Below are 19,933 nucleotides of genomic sequence, written 5' to 3'. Positions count from 1 at the left end.
AGTCACATGTCTGTGGAACTTGTTCACTTTATGTCTCAGTTGTTGAATCTTGTTATGTTCATACAAATATTTACACGTTAAGTTTGCTGAAAATAAACGCAGTTGACAGTGAGAGGACGTTTCTTTTTTTGCTGAGTTTATACAGTGAGGGAAAAAATTATTTGATCCCCTGCTGATTTTGTATGTTTGCCCACTGACAAAGACATGATCAGTCTATAATTTTAATGGTAGGTTTCTTTGAACAGTGAAAGACAGAATAACAACAACAAAAATCCAGAAAAACGCATGTCAAAAATGTTATAAATTGATTTGCATTTTAATGAGGGAAATAAGTATTTGACCCCTCTGCAAAACATGACTTAGTTTGGTGGCAAAATCCTTGTTGGCAATCACAGAGGTCAGATCTTCTCCAAGTCATTAAGGTTTCGAGGCTGACGTTTGGCAACTCGAACCTTCAGCTCCCTCCACAGATTTTCTATGGGATTAAGGTCTAGAGACTGGCTAGGCCACTCCAGGACCTTAATGTGCTTCTTCTTGAGCAACTCCTTTGTTCCCTTGGCCGTGTGTTTTGGGTCATTGTCATGCTGGAATACCCATCCACGACCCATTTTCAATGCCCTGGCTGAGGGAAGGAGGTTCTCACCCAAGATTTGACGGTACATGGCCTCGTCCATCGTCCCTTTGATGCGGTGAAGTTGCCCTGTCCCCTTAGCAGAAAAACACCCCCAAATCATAATGTTTCCACCTCCATGTTTGACGGTTTGGATGGTGTTCTTGGGGTCATAGGCAGCATTCCTCCTCCTCCAAAAACGGCGAGTTGAGTTGATGCCAAAGAGCTCGATTTTGGTCTCATCTGACCACAACACTTTCACCCAGTTCTCCTCTGAATCATTCAGATGTTCATTGGCAAACTTCAGACGGGCCTGTATATGTGCTTTCTTGAGCAGGGAGACCTTGCGGGCGCTGCAGGATTTCAGTCCTTCACGGCGTAGTGTGTTACCAATTGTTTTCTTGGTGACTATGGTCCCAGCTGCCTTGAGATCATTGACAAGATCCTCCCGTGTAGTTCTGGGCTGATTCCTCACCGTTCTCATGATCATTGCAACTCCACGAGGTGAGATCTTGCATGGAGCCCCATGCCGAGGAAGATTGACAGTTATTTTGTGTTACTTCCATTTGCGAATAATCGCACTAACTGTTGTCACCTTCTCACCAAGCTGCTTGGCGATGGTCTTGTAGCCCATTCCAGCCTTGTGTAGGTCTACAATCTTGTCCCTGACATCCTTGGAGAGCTCTTTGGTCTTGGCTATGGTGGAGAGTTTGGAATCTGATTGATTAATTGCTTCTGTGGACAGGTGTCTTTTATACAGGTAACAAGCTGAGATTAGGAGCACTCCCTTTAAGAGTGTGCTCCTAATCTCAGTTTGTTACCTGTATAAAAGACACCTGGGAGCCAGAAATCTTTCTGATTGAGAGGGGGTCAAATACTTATTTCCCTCATTAAAATGCAAATCAATTTATAACATTTTTGACATGCATTTTTCTGGATTTTTTTGTTGTTATTCTGTCTCTCACTGTTCAAATAAACCTACCATTAAAATTATAGACTGATCATTTCTTTATCAGTGGGCAAACGTACAAAATCAGCAGGGGATCAAATACTTTTTTCCCTCACTGTATTTTGATTTTGTTTAACACTTTTTTGGTTACTACATGATTCCATATGTGTTATTTCATAGTTGTGATGTCTTCACTATTACTCTACAATGTAGAAAATTGTCAAAATAAAGAAAAACCCTTGAATGAATAGTGTTTAAAGCTATCCAACACTTTGTTTTCTGATTTGGGCTAGCCACCATTTCAGAAAGGAACATAAACCCTGTCCCTGCACCTCCTCTAGTTACTAGAAAATACCAGAACACAAAATAACTCCCTGGAGCACAATATCTAGATGATATGACCTAGTTTCTCTGACTCCCCTGGGCTTGACCGTGTTGCACCATGCTCAATGGAAATCTATAATTGTTTTGCTGTTGACTTGTTGCGTCATGGAAATGTAACCTAAGCTCAGAGAGGATTAATAAACAGTCCGTTTGACCTGTGTCCCTAAACTGGGATATTTCAGGAAATGTCCACGGTCTGACAATTTTTGATGTATTTGAGCAATTAGATTTATATCACATTATACAAATCTAACAATGATTGTCAAAAAACATATCACAATATATATATATATATATACATATATATATATGTGTGGTGGATGTTGACAAGGATCAAGGTTAAAAACAGACAGAGTAGCTGATGGAAATATGAACCAGTCTGACGTGCATGCTGCTATTTCAGCCCCAGATAACGGGTTTGTGTGTGTCTGTGTGTCCGTCAGCTGTGAATGAGCTCTGCATGAGTAAGTACATTTCTATGTAGAACGCTACTGCTGTCATCTGACTGTGTCTGTCACTGTGTCTGTCAGTGTGCACAGAATCTGCTATTTGTGTCTGAAAGCAATATATTAGTCTTCCTTTTCCATGAAGCTATGTCAAAGGCTAAATAAGGCATTTTGTTCACGTCAAAATCTATTTGATTTGTGCTTATATTGTGTAGACGTCTCAGATAAACGGCTACTGTGTATCCTGAACTACCAGACTAGGCAGGTCTGTGGTATAAGAATAGATCTCTTACACACACAGGAAATCGCTGTGGGCAAACATGACTGTTGTTGTCGCGGCACCTCAAATGACTGTCTCATACATGCAGAGCAGAGGCACAAACACCACCTCTCCCCAAAGTCACTTCCTCATCTCTTGTGACCCCACACTCTCTCTCTCTCTCTGTTTGTAAATAACCTGCAGCATGACAATGCTCTCCACCCTCATCTATCACTCTGTTTTTCTTTTCACTCCCCCTGTTCCTCTCCGTTTCTCTGTTTGTAAACGGCCTCCAGTAATACTGTCTTCTATCTCTGTTTCTCTCTCGCTGTCTTGGATTCACCCCCATTTTGTCTATTCCTTGCTTTGTCTATTCCTTGCTGCATCTTTAACTCTCTCTCGGCCTGTCCCTTTCCCCCATCCCTCCCCTCTCTTCATACCCTTTCCCTTGGTTCCCTGGTTGTGCTGCCAGGTGGTTAACACTCAGCCTGCCCCTCTGTGACCGGTCTCTCTGCTGTGAGGTGAGGTGAGGAGCTAGTCTGTATGAGTGCCAAGAGAGTCATTCTCTATTCCTGCAGGATCCCACCCCTCAGTCGGCTCACATCACCTCAGCTCCCCTCCCCTCCCACAGTCACCTCAGCTCCCCTCAGCTCACCTCACATGTGGTCCTCTGTAGCTCAGCTGGTAGAGCACGGCGCTTGTAACGCCAAGGTAGTGGGTTCGATCCCCGGGACCACCCATACACAAAAATGTATGCACGCATGACTGTAAGTCGCTTTGGATAAAAGCGTCTGCTAAATGGCATATTATATTATATTATTACATCACCTCCTCTCAGCTCCCCTCCCCTCCCACAGTCACTTGTTTTCCCCGTGCTCTGTCTGTCCTTAATCGATTCCTGAGCCAGGGAATGCAAGGGGGAGGGAAGGAGAGTGCAGAGAGACAGAGCCACTACTAAGGAAGAATATGGAGAAAAGAAGGGAGGGAGGGAGATAAGGAGAAAGAGAGAGAGCAGCTGCCCAAGATGAATGAGGGCAACGAGCAGACACAAAGAAAATAGAAAAGGGGGAGAGTATTTAGACAGAGAAAGAGGGAAAAGACAGTGCTGTGTTTCCATTCCCCTCTGGGTAGATGCAGTAAAGACAAACAGGTCAACAGTAAAGCAACACTGGGTTGCAGATTCCCCCTCTCCTCTCAAAGAAGACACTCATGTTTGACCTACAAACTGCCTTTTGTTAGGGGGAGCATCCTTTGTAGCTCCAATGTCCCCATTAGCTTCTGTTAGAACACATCAGCTTTTAACGACCTGCTTCGGGGAGAAATGAATGTGTTAAACTGAATGACTACATGTGGTAATACAGTGCACTGAGGTTAGAGAATAAACCACCGGAATAGTTGGTTTGTTTTCCCTTTTTAAATGCCACTTTGATTAACCTTTATGGCCCTTTTACTTTTGGTTGGAACTAGAAGGGCGATTGTGTCTAACCGAAAGCTATGTCAATGTGTGTCTTGTGTTAATGTGTTTCTTTGCTTCTCTGAGTGGAAAGCAGACAAAGAAAGCCATCTGTGTTGCTGCTGTACAGAACAGACGGATGGTCGCGTGCCTCACGTGTATCCCTCAGTCTATTCCCTTTTCTCTGGTCTAGACCCTCCCTCGCTAATCATCTTATTACATAACGCTGCTACTGCTGAATCTGCCTGGTTCTATAACATTTATATTCCTCCTCCCCTTCCGCTCTCTTTCCCTTTTTCATTCTAAACCCAAGTGAACCCCCTATGGTTGACCCGTGTATTACTTTTTCTCAGGGAACATTTTGTACCAATCGAATAACAAAGGAATGCAAATGAGTCTGGCTTTTTTTCCTCCTGTCCCTCTGTCTTATAGAAAGGAGGAGGGCTCAGCACGTGCTATTGGCCGAGCCCACAAACCACAGTCTCTTCAGGCCCGCCCATAACTCCTCCTCTTGGCACAGACTGCTCCCCACTGATTGGGCAGACACACGTGTATTTACACAATGGCCCTGCCCTCTCTGGGTTGGGCCAGCCCCCTTCCAGCAGGACTAAAGTTTATTTCCTCACCCAGCCTCAGTTGAAAATGCCATATGTGTAAAAAATATATATATATATATATATATATATATAATATATATATATATATAACTCAGAGACATAGCCTAGCTAGAAACTTCTAGTCAGCCTAGTGCTTCATTTAGTCCAACTGTTGCGCTCGCCACGTTCTATTTATGCAAATGTCATCTCGGATAGACTAAAGTATTTTTTAAACATTAAGTTCTATGGGTGTTGACACTCCTGAAGAGATGGTGCAGTTTTGGCAGAACTAGCAGACAGACTGGCTAATGTGCCTGCTCTTCCCCCTTCACCCCTCCAGGCAGCCGCAGACCACCGGACAGACCCCCATGGTGTCCCCCCGGGCAGAGACCACCCCCATCCCTGTGCCCACCCAGGTGCGGAACTACCAGCGCATCAAGCAGAACCTCTCCAACAGCCCCACCACCACGCTCTACAGCTCCCCCAGGTAAGAGATTGGGGAAGGTTTGGGAGGTGCCACTGTCCTGGGGGGTAACTCTGTGTTGTTGTTTTTATCGCACTACTATGCTTTATCTTGGCCAGGTCGCAGTTGTAAATGAGAACTTGTTCTCAACTGGCTTACCTGGTTAAATAAAGGTGAAATAAAAAATACAAATTCCCTGAAGTACAACTGTCATAGTTAAGAAGATGTTTGTTTTGTGGCTGCATACAGTCATGTTCAGAGACTAGTCTATCTTGTTTTTTGATCTCTGATGACTAACCTTTGGGTTTGGAAAATTCACCTTCAACTCTGTCAGTTATTGCATCAGGCAATTAAGTTTCACTAAGTTTCATCAGTTCAGTCAGTGGATATTGCTTGTGTTGTATTGTGGTGTGGTGGGGGGGAAGTGTTTCAAGACATAGAAAGGGAGCGAATAGGAGGAGGTTTCGAATCTCCTTTAGAGGAAAATTAGTTGTATTGTTGTGCTTCTATTGACTGTTGTGAGAGGAGATAAGAACATTGCCACATGGATTAGTATAAAGTTCCTGTGGTGTTTTTTCAATGAGACTTACCCCCACACCAGTGGGCCGCCAGGGTTTTATGTTAATGTGTGCTCTAATGTTATTGTGTTTCCATCAGTAGTGTGGCACTAAAGACTACCTACACAACCTCTGCATCATCAAGACTGTTGCTTTGCGAGAAGGTGTTAACGTTCAAAGTTAGCCAGTGTTATGTAAATGCAGGCTGAAAAGTACCTAGGGTCTTGCCTTGGCTCCAAGTTAGAGCAGGTCTGCCGGAGCCATGTCCCAGTGAGACATGGGTGCCGGCCTGCATAGATGGAAACAAAAAAGTCTGAGCCTTTTGTGTAAGACATTGGGGTAAATCTTCAATGGAAATGTGGCACTGGAGTAGCCTAGCTCCACAGTGAACCCTTAACCCTCCACCCTCTACTTACTTACCCTCACCACAGGGCCCCAAAGCCTGGGCAGCAGGTACTGAGTAGCCAGCCTCCCCCAACTGCTACCCCATTTCCCTTGGCCCTGGGTCTGACTCTGTGTCCTCCAAGGAGGATTAAGCTCTCTGTCACAGACAGACTACCCTGTCCCTTGACCGTGTCTGAGCTAGTTAACAAGTTAGCGCTTAGCGCCGGTTCTTTATGATCAAGAAGAGATGAATGCAGAGAGCTAGCACAGCAGGCTAGCAGACCGACAGTGTGCAGGCATCTCAGGGGAAGACTGGCTTCTATATGTGCCCGCCTGCTGCCTAGTCTTTCTCTGTCAGCCATTTTTCATTTTTACTCCATGAAGCTCAAGAGAGGAAGTGAGGCAGAAAGAGAGAGAGAGTGGAAGAGTACTCGCTATCAGCACAACAGTTGCTCAACCAATGTTTTTCGCGAGGATAGGCTAACAGCTGTGTTTGAAGTCCTGTGCTTGCAGCGTGACAGGGTTGTCTTGGCAGCAAACTGACGGTCGCTGAATAACTCAGGAAGTTGAAATTAGAACCAAGCGAAAAAGGCAACAGTTAGACACTGAGCTGAGGGAATGGAATCTAGCTAAGCTCATTGCCAAAAGTTTTATTAAAAGTTAGTTAATGTTTTCAGATGTTTCGGAAAGGTTATTCAAGTGTTATTCCATGATAAACATGAAGGATAGTGGTTGGAAACTAGAGCATCGCTGTAAGCTGCAATAAAAAGGGTGTTCATGAACTGTTAGACAAGTGATGAAGGTTGGTGGTGTTGGTTCTGGTGGACAAACAATGAATGTGTGTAACATTTTTGTTATGTATGTACTGTATATTTGTGATATCTAAACCTCTATTGTGTGTGCTTGTTGTCTATGCAGGTCTGGTACAGTGAGGCGGTCCAACACCAGTCCCATGGGTTTCCCTAAGGTTGGCTCTGGGTCCCCCAGCTCTGCAGACTGCAGCCCTCAGATGACAGGCAGACGTCTCTCTATAGGCAGCTCCCGCCCATACTCCCCCTCACCTCTGGGTAAGAACATGCCCCAACATGCCCCCATCTCATATCATTCAACACGCCTGGCATCATAATTATTTTACATTGAACCTTCTGTTGACATATAATGCAAAACTGCATTAATATGTCTGTGTGTTTCTCTTTAAGTGGGCACCATCCCAGAGCAGCTGGGTCACTGTTGCTGTGGACACCCTCAGGGCCACGAGTCCCGCAGCCGCAGCTCCTCAGGAGGTGAGTTCAGTAGACAGACCTACAGACAGATGGAACAAGACTGGGTTTCCCAAAAGCATTGTAGCACTTAGATCATCATAATTCCATTGAAACTAAATGGACGAAAGATGATCTTAGTGATACGATGCTTTTGGGAATCCCAGCCCAGGATCACTTTTTAAAGACACAGACAAAGGCAGCTACAGAAGTGTTTACATTTTCTTCCCTCTCTCCCCTGCTCCCCTGAGGCGGATGTTTATGATTGACAAAAGCCATGAGTCATGAGTCAGGTCCCTCTGGGAGGGAGGTTGTGTGTATGGGAGTTGAAGCGTTTCACTCACCCGTACATGCAATTTTCACAATTGTGTCACTGTTTGAGTCAAGAGGCCAGTATCCATGGCAAGCACAGTGTCATAGGAGGGACTTACCTTGAGCAAAACAATGCAGATACAGTTAGTATTTTGTCTCCATTTGAAAACCTGGAGATTAACAACACAGACTTGATGACCTACTAAAGAAGTTTCCGGGGTCTTTTTGAACTTCTCAGCAGCAATACCGTGAATGAACAAGACTCATTAAAAACATGAACCTAGTGGCCCTTCACTGCTTCTATTTTTGACTTGGTTTACTGTGGAAAAATACACATTTCAAGACTGTAGAGCCATCTAGTGGTGAATTGTAAATCTTCTCTCGATCAGTAGCAGCCAACTTTTACATTAAGTGATAAATAAATGACATGTATGAATGACTCTCTGTGTGTCTCTTTTAGGTTCTCCAGTGCCGTCGTCCCAGTTACTGGGGGCTCGCCTGCAGAGTGCCCCCACCCTGACCGAGGTCTACCAGACCAGACAGAAGCTCCACAAGCAGCTGTCAGACCCCATCCAGCCCTCCACCTCCAACTACCCCCCCAGCCACTCCCCCCACCTGGGTCGCCCTGGCAACCTGGGCACCTCCCCCACCAAACACCTGGGCTCCTCCCCCCGCTCCTCTGATTGGCTGACGAAGTCGCCGCTGCCCACCATCATTGGCTCCCCCACCAAGGTCGGTTAAATTGATAACCATTTTGGCATATTTTAATCATAAGCCCAATTCTGTTTTGCTACGGTTTGTCCTAATTACCACAACCAGTAACTGTTGACCTCTATGTCCCTGTTCAGCCCATCTCGGCCCCATTCAAGATACCTAAGACGCAGGCGTCCTGTAACCTGATGGCCCTGGCAGACAGTCCCACACCCACTAAGACCCTGGCGGACGCACGGGACATCTGTGCCCACCACTGTACCCCATACCCCAGTGGCCGCCAGTCTGCCCCAGAGGCCAGCAGGACCACCTTTGGCAGGTAAAGGGTGCACTGTAGTCTTTCGCTCTCTCCTCATTCTCTCTTTGTGTGGTGTAATGTTTCTCTTGCTCATCTCAATGTGTTCTCAATGTGTTTCTCTCCCCAGGTCTGTCAGTACTGGCCGTCTGTCTGAACAGCCAATCAGAATCACTCTAGGGGGACAGCCCTACCAGGGAAGCACAGACAGCCTCAACACAGAGCGGCCCATGGATACAGGTAAATAAACACACACACCTAGTTTTGTCCTCCCTGGTTTAATTAATGGTACAGATGTTTTTACCGTTAATTAGAAAAGAACTGGAGACAGAAAATGAGTTGTGAAATAAGTGAACGTAGTAAGAAATAACCTAGCTAGTAAACTGACCTGGACAAAGAACAACACAATTACAAACACGCACCAGTCTCTGCTTCATGGCTTCTCGCCCTGCATGAACTGCTTGGATTGGCTGCTCTGACAGGACCTTCCTGTGTAACAGAGAGCTTGATTGGCTTAGTGTGAATGACCGCCCCCTCCCTCACCCCTAGCCCCGGCAGGACCATTTGGGCTGGCTCAGCCTCAGGGTGGGGCGGCGAGTCCCCGGACCGTTCTCTTCACCGTGGGCTCGCCCCCCAACAGCAGCACCCCCCCTACCTGCAGCCACCTGGGCACCCGGCCGCGCACCACCTCAGGTGAGACCGCTCACTGCGTCAGCGGCTAACTGTTAGGCTAACCTGCTAGGCTAACCGCTTGCTAAACCCCTCTTCCCAAAGCTACACCCTCCTAGCTAACCTGCTAACGCTAATTACTACGACTCTGTGGTAGTCCTTCCAATGCCATGAGGTACATAACTGCTATTTAGTGGGCAATCTCTTGCCCTCTCCTTGTGCTGTTCATCTTAGTAGGTACTATCAATAATAGTCTGTGTCTCAATGGACTGAACTTTGTTCTGGAAAATCCCCCAAAAATCGGTTATTGTAAATTCTCTAGAATTCAAATTCAACCAATGAAAGGAGCAATCAAATTATGCCAAAGTGATAGGCCTACATAATGACACACATTAACAATAAAGTTATTCTCTCTCTCTCTCTCTCTCTCTCTCTCTCTCTCTCTCTCTCTCTCTCTCTCTCTCTCTCTCTCTCTCTCTCTCTCTCTCTCTCTCTCTCTCTCTCTCTCTCTCTCTCTCTCTCTCTCTCTCCTCTCTCTCTCTCCTCCTCTCTCTCTCTCTCTCCTCTCTCTCTCTCTCTCTCTCTCTCCATCTCTCTCTCTCTCTCTCTCTCCTCTCTCTCGCTCTCTCTCTCTCTCTCTCTCTCTCTCTCTCTCTCTCTCTCTCTCTCTCTCTCTCTCTCTCTCTCTCTCTCTCCTCTCTCTCTCTCTCTCTCTCTCTCTCTCTCTCTCTCTCTCTCTCTCTCTCTCTCTCTCTCTCTCTCTCTCTCTCTCTCTCTCTCTCTCTCTCTCTCTCTCTCTCTCTCTCTCAGTGGGCTCCAACAGTTCGGCAGGCTCCCTGTGCTCCACCAGTGGGCGGGTGTACGTGGGCTCTCCTCCGGGCATGGCAATCGGGACCCCTCCCCCAGGGGGTGCAGAGGCAGGTCCCAGCAGCCTACGCTACGTCCCCTACGGTACCTCTCCCCCCAGCCTGGACGGATTCATCACCTTCGAGGCCCCAGAGCTGCCTGAGGAGACACTCATGGAGGTGAGGGGACCCTTGGTTTTTTGTGTGTGTGGCATTTCTATTTGCACACGTCTTTATGTGATATCTGACCTGTATCGTGTGTTTGTGACTACAGCGAGAGCACACAGACACTCTGATGCACCTGCGGATGATGCTGTCCTTCACTGACTGTGTGCTGGAGATCGCAGCGGTGCGAGCAGGAGGGACAGACCTGGGCGTATCGGCTGCCTCCCTCTACCCCCCTCAGGAGAGTGTGGTAGTGGACCAGATCAGCCAGCTCAGCAAGGAGTGGGGGTAAGGGAGAGACCAAAAATGGGGGATGGGGTTCACAGTTTAACTGAAAGTATTCTAGTTTTAGTTCGGACTGTTGTGAAAGACAATTCTGACGTTTTTAAGAAAGAAAAGCCATGGAAGCCATATAGGTTAGTAATGTGTGCTGTGCTGTGCTGTGGTGTCCTCTACAGGCAGGTAGAGCAGCTGGTGCTGTACATGAAGGCTGCCCAGCTCCTGGCCTCCTCGCTCCACCTGGCCAAGGCCCAGATCAAATCTGCCAAGCTCAATCCCTCCAGCGCCGTCAAGCAGGGTAAGACAAAAGTCCCCAGACCGGCACAGTGGCAAAACACTATAGTATTTGTGGAAGAAAATGTTTTATCTGCATACTAACTTAAAACACTTTAAATATCAATACTATCCATAAACATAATTATCATTATTTTAGTTTATTTTGAGCATAACTAACTTTCTCTCCCCCTCCCTCCCCTTCCTCAGTGGTGAAGAGTCTGAACGAGCGTTACAAGAATTGCATCTCGCTGTGTCGGCGGCTCACAGACAAGCTGAACCACTTCTTCTCAGACAAGCAGCGCTTCGTAGACGAGATCAACAGCGTGACCGCAGAGAAACTCATCTACAACCACGCTGTGGAAACGGTGCAGTCTGCAGCTCTGGATGAGATGTTTCAGCAGACGGAGGACATAGCCTACCGCTACAACAAGGCTGCCATGCTGCTAGATGGCCTGTCCAACATCCTCCAGGACCCTGCAGACATCGAAAATGTGGCCAAGTGTAAGTATCCACCCGCTGTAGACTGGATACCAGTCTGTTTCTGCTACACCACTGTTATGTCATGTATGGCCAAAGCACAAATCCATCTGACAACCAGACTAGACCCCCCCAACAGGCTCTGTCAGAGACCAGACCAGCTCGTCACATTGTAGTGTATCAGAGACTCTGGTGTAGTGGACATGGATATTAATATGGAAAGTCAAGTATGTTAACTAGTTTCTCTTGAGAAAAATCCCTTTTAACCTCTTATCTTTAACCAGCACTCACAGGCTTACTTCAACCACTTAGTCCAGCTCTGAGATGCTTTCAGATGAGGCTTCAATCAGATGAGGTTAAGAGTGCACTATGCTTCTCTGAAAGAGTGTGTCATGGCAGCCAGGGCATTGTGACATAGAACAGCAGCTCCAGTCACTGTGATCTGACTGTGTGTTTGTCTCCTCAACAGACAAGGCCAGTGTGGACCGGAGAATCTCTGCCCTCTGCTACTGCACTGTCACACTGTACGAGTAGCAGACCACACACACATCAGGGGCAGTTGTGACCTCTCTGCCCAGAGGGACCACTATCTACCCTGACAATAGAACCTTGAGGACAAGCACGGAACCCTAAAGTTCCCTAACGTAGCAGTCCAAGCACCTTTCCGTTTTTATCTTTTTCTGAGTTTAAGGAAACAACAACACGACAGATAGTATTACACCTTCTTTGGCATCACAGACTGAACGCTGAAGTGCGCGAGAGATGATGCACACTTTCACTACCAAAGATGATCCAATGATCCTGGAACTGAGACATTCACAGGACATGAACAAGACGCAGGCATCTTCTCGCATGCTGTCTGTCAACCGACTCCTTGAAGAGAGTGGGAGGAGGACACACACCACCAGGTCAAACAAACTATACCCAGCTTTTTGTTTCCGACTTGCAGGATTTTTTTTATTTTGTACCAGAAGAAAGACATTGACATGAGGACTATGACAATCTATTGTGGGCCCAGAGACTTATACACCCATGCAAATCACAGTTGTTATTATAATGTAAAGGTTTTTACTCTGTATTAGTATTGCTGTTGTGATTATTTCTTGGTTTGGGATAGGAGGAGGAGGTTGTGAAGGAGGATGTTGTGATGCCTGACTGACATCGTCTTTAGTATTGAAGTGTAAGGAAGGAGTATATGAGATTAGTAAAATTAAAGGCAGGCAGTCTAGCCAACACTGTAACAAATACACACACTTTACAATACATGTACATACAATAACACACACAGTTGTTACACAAATGGAAGGAAGCCTGAAGAGCAAAGGAACCTGTAGATTTATGATTAGATCTTTTTGTTTTGTTCATTTGTTAGCTGAAGCACTTTATTGTGAAAAGTGGGGGGGGACACTTTGCCCTGACAGGTTAGGAAAGAGAAATGTGAAGGCTGCCAGCGGTAGCTCAGGTTGGTTAAAGGGATGGGGGGGTTCTCTCTCTCTTACCCTCCTCAGCCCACAACACCACTTGCCCTACCACAGCTCTCCCTCTCATTGCTGGGCAACCTGCTCGCACGCTCTCTGACTCTTAAGTGTTGCTGTGGAAACGGGGTGAGGGGTCGTAAGAAACGTCCAGTCTCTACACATCTCCACACCACTGGTAGGCTTTTAGAATACTATGGCAAGAAGAAGCCTGTGGGTGACAGAGAATCGGACTAGAACGTACGTTTTCTTTGCCCCTGGAACTTTTAGCAGTGACCAGCACAGGCCCCTAGGCATTTGGGGAGGAGGAGTTCCTGATCAGTTAACCAAGGGGGAATGCCCCCTCTCCAGGGTGAATCAAGACAAAACAGTTAAATTACTTGAGTAGTTACCTTAAGTTTCATTTTCGCTAAATAATACAGAAACAAGCTTTTTTATGTTCATACATGAATAACTGTAGCTAATTTCCAAGTAAATTGATGTTTGCAAAAGTGTAAATATTTGTATGTTGTGCATGTTATTTTGTTTTCCTGAGTGAGTGTGTGTGTGAGAGCACAGTGAGAGTGAGGCGGTCAGTGAGCGAGACGACGCCATTGGATGCCCTGCCTATTAATCAAAGAGCACAAACATTTTTATGTACATAGAGATTTGATACGTCCTTTTACCCACGCCTGCCACGGGTTCAGTCAACCTACCTCCACTAGAGGTCCCTGGCACAGAGGAATGTGCCAACCACAAGGCAGCTGCTCCAAACATCTCCACACAACTTCCTCTTTATACTAGGACTGTTCATATACTATACCGGATGGGGATTCTGTGTGGAGAGATCAAATCTACTGTGTATTGGAAGTAAAGAAAGGTACTGCTTAGCATCCATTCAAGTCTGCTCCGCTCTCTCCCCAAGCATTCACTGTGCTCGCAATACAATAGTGTTAGTGAGTCTACACACGTCAGGTATGCAAAAGGCCAGTGATCATAGAAAGTCCATTACAGAAGAAGAAGAGCTGCCTCATAAGCCTGTTTAAAAAGTGGGCAGACTCCTTTGATTTCCTATTGTACAAGTGTGAATAGTGTGTAAATGCATAGACTTGCAACTGGTGGCCACTAGCTCTTTTTATGATGTAATGTTCCTTTTTTATAGACATATCCAAGTTTCTGTGATTTATTTTGTTTTTGTTCTTCTTGTGCCCTCTCTCCCTTGCTCGTGAGCACTCCGCACCACAAAAAGCCTTTTCTGCACACTGAGTTGAGGGAGAAAAATATTTAAACAATAGTCAGAAACTGTCTGAACTTACCAAATCCATGCATCTATTTATAGCGCTGTAGTTTTAGGCCACACTCCCTCACTAGCATTAGTTTATGAAGAATGGAGTACTAATGATGGACTGTTTCAGAGACAAACCATTGGTACCAAACACATGTTATATCCCGTAGAGTGAATGTATTTGCCCTCCCTGTCATTTGCACCTCAAGCTCGAGCTGAATGCATACCAACCCTCGTGATGGTTAAGCTCCCCCTCCTGAACCGACCATGACAATGCAACTGAATTTCCACGCACCTATTTTTCAATGAGAAATGTTGATGTGTTACTTGATGTGAGTTAAAGGGCATCTTTCTTTATGGAACTCTGCAAATGCAGCCTTTGTTAATTAAAAAGAAAAGTTGAAACTACATGCATGGTCTGTCTTACTTCATAGAAAATACTAATATAACATTTGTGGGTCCCTTATTAACACTAGAAAAGCTGGGCCTCGAGGGACCCCCATTTGAGCCAATGAGCAGTCATTTTTACTCAAACATTCTAACATTCACTAGATTGAGCCAAAATACTGCTTCAAAGTACTGTATGTTTCAAACCATCATGTCAATCTCATGGACAATCAGTCCATAGTTATGATGGTGGTTACATACAGTTTCAGAGTGGTTACATTTCTCCAGCCCCATCCCTCAGCTGGAGTAACTTTATCATCTGTCTAACAAGCAAGCATCCCCATCCCTACAGATTCTGATAGCAAAACTTTCACAACAGATGACATAATAAGCTACACAAGGGGCTCATTCTCTGAACATCACCTAATAAATGGTTCTCTATGGAACTAATCTAACTCTTCCAGCCACTTCACCATTTACTGCCAAATAGAAAGTGACAGATAGGGAGGGAGGGATATTTTAGGACTGTGTTACTGATTATGTTTTCTGAGGACACAGCAAATTATTTTTCCTTGAAACAAATTCTGCATAGAAACTGTTTGTGGCAACTTTCTAATCTCAACTTCAGCTGTTTATTTTTACAGACCTGAACAAGTCCAGTTAGAGGAGAGATGCGGCCAGGTTCCCAAATTCTGCTGACAACAGGACCACTTCTGCAACAAAACAAAGGAGCAGGTAAGCCCACAGTTGAATAGACATTGCTATGTTTTCTCTCTCCACTTCAGTGTTTTTCATACCTGCCTCTTCATCTGTCTGTAGGTGTGTGTGTGCGTGTTGGGGCCCACTCTCTGTCATCATATTGTGAAAACAATTAATGTAGCCCAGAACCGACAGATGGACGTGGGGAGCCCAGTATTGTGCTGCAGCAGATGTTGATAATAATTTCTCCCACTTGGCCTTCCCATCCCTCTCTCACCCTTATTTTAAGTGTTTCTAAAAAAATCCCCTTTGGGAAAAATGAATGGTGGAAAAACGATTGGAACCATTTCCCTGGTAGACCGCTAAGTTTTATGGGTATTATGACACCTCCACTGTGGGGCTCTATTGCATAACATTCTTCATACAGTATCCGTAACAATGGAATAATTTCATGTCCGTCCCCGAAGCAACAGTCTCGCCACTAGAGTGCGCACGGTTCGTGTCCAACTTCAAAAGCGATTGGAAAAAGGAGAGGGGTGCTAGGTGAAACCTGTCGGGACTCCAGTACTCTACGAAGAAGTTGGGGGAGTCTCGTCTCGACCTCAAGTCAGGATAGCTAGTCGCAGCACTGACAGTTAATATAAAACCGCAAGAAATCTCTCTAATTTGCCTGAACCGCACAATGATATGGGATTTACAAAAATGGGAGCGGAGGTTGCGCCTCATGCAAGATTCCTTGGCGTGGTGAAGTGAACTGGATTGTCCAGGCGAGCCAACTGTCTAAATTCCTATTTGATGGTAAAGGTATGTCTGAAAATGTGTGAGCAAGTTAGAATAGTCCTTATTATCAACGGTATTTTAGAGTTTTCATTGGATTTCAAGGTTTCTAAGCCTCGGAACGACGGAGGTCAGATCAGATTTCAGATTTCTCAAAAACTGCGCCCCTCCTCTGATAGGCTATTTGGTTCAAATTGTACCTATTAGTTAATTACAATTATAGTAATATACTTTATATTTTAAAACCCTGAAGACTACTTATTCACAGGCCAAATCCGTAAAACTTGGTTGAGTGATGTGCTTCAGAGAGAGTGACAACTGACAGAGGAAGGTGGCGGGACTTGGGAGTAGTCTGGTAGATATGAGATTTGATTAATTTCTCAGGTACCACACGGATGAGTTTGACAGTCTCAGAAAAGTCGGTAGGCTGCAAGGTAAGGCGAGGTATGCCACGGCTACAGGAAATGTGATCTTTAGCGGCAAACGAAGTCAATTTGCTAGCCTTGTATTACTCACGGAGGCCAGTTCATATTGCGCTTAAATACAGCTTTTTTTCTTCTTGAAAGGGGCGTGTAGGCATCCTATATGGAAGGGCTTTGAGTCAGACTTTAAAGATTGCAAGCAAGACATTGCCATGGCTTTACAATTATTATGGTAAACATGAGAAACGTTTTCTTTTTAAAGAATTCACTCAAAAATCTAAATGTTCATGCCTCAAAAGAGGTTTAATGTTGAGATAATCTCATGCCATCATGTCTATAGAATATGTTTAAAGCTAAATCATAGTCCAGATGCTAGGACGCGATAGTCCGGCGTCCCATTGTGACATAGCTAGAGGGCTATGAGACCACCATCCACGGGGGACACACCCAATGCCAATTATGCACAATACTGTGTATTCCTCAATACCAAATGAATGGAAAAGATAGGCACCATCTGAAATTATGAAAATAGTGTCTGAAATGATAAAATGAGTGCCCATCGTTTCCATTCATTTGGGATTGAGTCATGTAGCTGGATCTTCACAACAGATGGTGTGGAACTCATCTTGAGATAAGACCACTTTTGAAGTCTTTAAAGGCTTTGTAAACTTTAACCCTACAGTGACAGCACTGACAGATAGTCTGTGCCATCAGTGTAATAGTTCAACCCTATTAATCATGGCAACTGAGGACTTACTTGTTGTTGTCCTGATGAGCCTAGCCTATACTGTTTTCTGCACTACAAGCTCACATTAAACCTGGCTCTTCTTAATGTCATGCATTAATTTGGCTTAAATGGATTAGCGTGCCTGCACAATCTATCTCCTAATTAAATTGTTTGTAGGCTTTGACTTTGGGATTAAGTTGGAAAAATACACTCTTAGAAATAAACGGTGCTATCTAGAACCTAAAAGGGTTCTTCGGCTGTCTCCATAGGAGAACCCTTTGAAGGAATCCAGGTAGAACCCTTTTGGTTCAAGGTAGAACTCTTTCCACAGAGGGTTCTATCTAAAATCAAAAAGGGTTCTACCTGGAACCAAAAATCTGAATAAGCCTTTTGGAACCCTTTTCTCTAGGAGTGTACGCTCTATCACATGGAGAATGCTTCTGAACTGTGATAGACCTGCTGTCTGAGCTGCAGAGATCAGGTATGAGCTACATTGCAAAGGCCTACGTAGGCCTATACTAATGAGACTCAAACCATCCTCAGATGCCGGGACATCAAATTACACTGAAAAAGAGCAGAAAATGCCCAGTTCCCACATAGCTTAGCTTTGTATTACTCACATGTTGAGAGTTAAAGAATACGGAAAGTCAGATTAAATGTATATGGTGTATATAAGCGTGTTGAAAGACAAGATCCTAAAAGTGAGATGTGTTTGTGGCCTACAATTTCCTCTGAGAGTTGAAGCGCTGACAGCCGTAGTTGTCAAGTAATTATAGTGGGCTGATTGTAAGTCTTGGCTAACAGCCAATTTGATGTTTGCTGTAATTTATTGGTGAAAGGATGAGAGGAACACCTGGTGTGGAGAAGTTCACGGTCCCCAGTAAAAGGGCAGCAGATGTATTCATGGACAACATACAATGAAGAGAGAGGGAAAGACTAGCTAGCGCCAATGTAGTAGACTAGACTTATAAACTAAATGAGCACTTAGTTTTAGGCACAGATTCCCACTGCATGGCTTTAGACTGCTCCCTGATCTGTGTTCTAATAAAGCCAGTCACTCAGGGTGTAGTCAGTGTCTGGGGAGGATGCAGGCTTGTAAACGTGGGATGGGAGGATGGCGGAGGATGATTCCCTGTTGAAGTAATTGTTTTTATTAAAATGGTAAATAAATGGGTAGTAAAAGTTAACCCAGTATTGTGAAAACAAAACCTCATGAAAGATACATACCTTATCTTGGTTTGTGTGAAGCAGCAGTAGAATAAATCTACTGATCTTGTTTAATAGGGAAATATTTATTCACCGTCATTTGATATCTTCTACTTATTTTGGTTATCTGCCCTATCTTGTATGGTAGGGTGGACTCAGGCTTTGAGTCAACAAATCCAAAGAAAACACATTCTCTAGCTCTTTCACACACACACACACACACACACACACACACACACACACACACACACACACACACAAATACACAAATACACACACGCAGAGGACAGAGTGGCCCAACTGAAGACAGGGAAACTGGGACCTATTTATACTGAACAAAAATGTAAGCGCAACATGTAAAGTGTTGGTCTCATGTTTAATGAGCAGAAATAAAAGATCCAAGAAATGTTCCATAAGCACAAAAAGCTTATTTCTCTCAAATTTTGTGCACAAATTTGTTTACATCCCTGTTAGTGAGCATTTCTCCTTTGTCAAAACAATCCATCCACCTGACAGGTGTGGCATATCAAGAAACGGATTAAACAGCATGATCATTACACAGGTGCACCTTGTGCTGGGGACAATAAAATGCCACTGTAAAATGTGTAGTTTTGTCACACAACACAATGCCACAGATGTCTCAAGTTTTGGGGGACCGTGCAATTGGCCTGCTGACTGCAGGAATTACCACCAGAGCTGTTGCCAGAGATTTGAATGTTAATTTCCTTACCATAAGCCGCCTCCAACATAATTTTAGAGAATTTGGCAGTACGTCCAACCGGCCTCACAACCGCAGACCACGTTTATCCACTCCAGCCCAGGACCTCCACATCAGGCTTCTTCATCTGCGGAATGGTCTGAGACCAGCCACCCGGACAGCTGATGAAACTGAGGAGTATTTCTGTCTGTAATAAAGCCCTTTTTGTGGGATAAACTCATTCTGATTGGCTGGACCTGGCTCCCAAGTGGGTGGGCCTATGCCCTCCCAGGCCCACCCATGGCTGCACCCCTGCCCAGTCATGTGAAATCCATAGATTAGGACCTAATGAATTCATTTCAATTGACTGATTTCCTTATAAGAACTGTAACTCAGTAAAATCGTTTAAATTATCGCATCTTGCGTTTATTTTTGTTCAGTATATATGCAAATCCAAGATAGATCTTTGGGGAATGATATTTTGCATTTTAACCAACATTTTGCTACAGTACTCAAATTCTGTACAAATATGCCTGAATAAACATCAGAACCAGTCCTACTGGACAATGTTTTTTAAAAACTTTTAGATTAATAGAATAAACAGTCTCAACTGCCACACAAAATGAACAACAACTCCAGCTGAGTATATAAGTTTATGTGCAGCTTGCCACATAATCAGCCTTCATGTTGAATCTCAAGTATTCCAGATTTCCTTTTTATTTATGCAACATCCCTGTTACATAAGAACATTCTGTAGCCTTCGCAGGCCATCTAGGATTAACATACCTGATAACTCTTCAAACCTTTTACTGCAGTGGGCTAAATCAGGGTCACACAGAGTGTTTCTTGGTAGTCTTAAACATATCTAATTTGAAATAAAGTATACACCT

At 44.7% G+C, this 19,933-nt stretch overlaps 1 protein-coding gene across 2 annotated transcripts in view; it reads left to right on the top strand.

Moving 5' to 3' along the window:
* Positions 1 to 14,536, top strand: part of LOC311102160 (serine/threonine-protein kinase ULK2-like) — a 62,723-nt gene extending 48,187 nt beyond the window's left edge. The window contains exons 15-26 of one of the 2 annotated variants that reach the window (XM_084143400.1): positions 5,038 to 5,184; positions 7,020 to 7,168; positions 7,301 to 7,384; positions 8,133 to 8,404; positions 8,521 to 8,702; positions 8,809 to 8,918; positions 9,228 to 9,371; positions 10,158 to 10,372; positions 10,467 to 10,645; positions 10,816 to 10,934; positions 11,120 to 11,413; positions 11,859 to 14,536. In XM_084143400.1, coding sequence (XP_083999526.1) covers positions 5,038 to 5,184; positions 7,020 to 7,168; positions 7,301 to 7,384; positions 8,133 to 8,404; positions 8,521 to 8,702; positions 8,809 to 8,918; positions 9,228 to 9,371; positions 10,158 to 10,372; positions 10,467 to 10,645; positions 10,816 to 10,934; positions 11,120 to 11,413; positions 11,859 to 11,923 — 1,960 coding nt within the window. In that variant the 3' untranslated portion in view covers positions 11,924 to 14,536. The remainder of the gene's footprint in view (positions 1 to 5,037; positions 5,185 to 7,019; positions 7,169 to 7,300; positions 7,385 to 8,132; positions 8,405 to 8,520; positions 8,703 to 8,808; positions 8,919 to 9,227; positions 9,372 to 10,157; positions 10,373 to 10,466; positions 10,646 to 10,815; positions 10,935 to 11,119; positions 11,414 to 11,858) is intronic. The other variant, XM_084143401.1, reaches the window with a different exon arrangement.
* The last annotated feature ends 5,397 nt before the right edge of the window (positions 14,537 to 19,933 follow it).

The sequence above is a fragment of the Coregonus lavaretus genome (genome assembly GCF_964263955.1).
Source record: "Coregonus lavaretus genome assembly, chromosome: 26".
In the NCBI taxonomy this organism is placed as follows: Eukaryota; Metazoa; Chordata; class Actinopteri; order Salmoniformes; family Salmonidae; genus Coregonus; species Coregonus lavaretus.
Note: the sequence above shows the minus strand (reverse complement) of the source record. Positions and strands in the feature narration are given on the sequence as shown.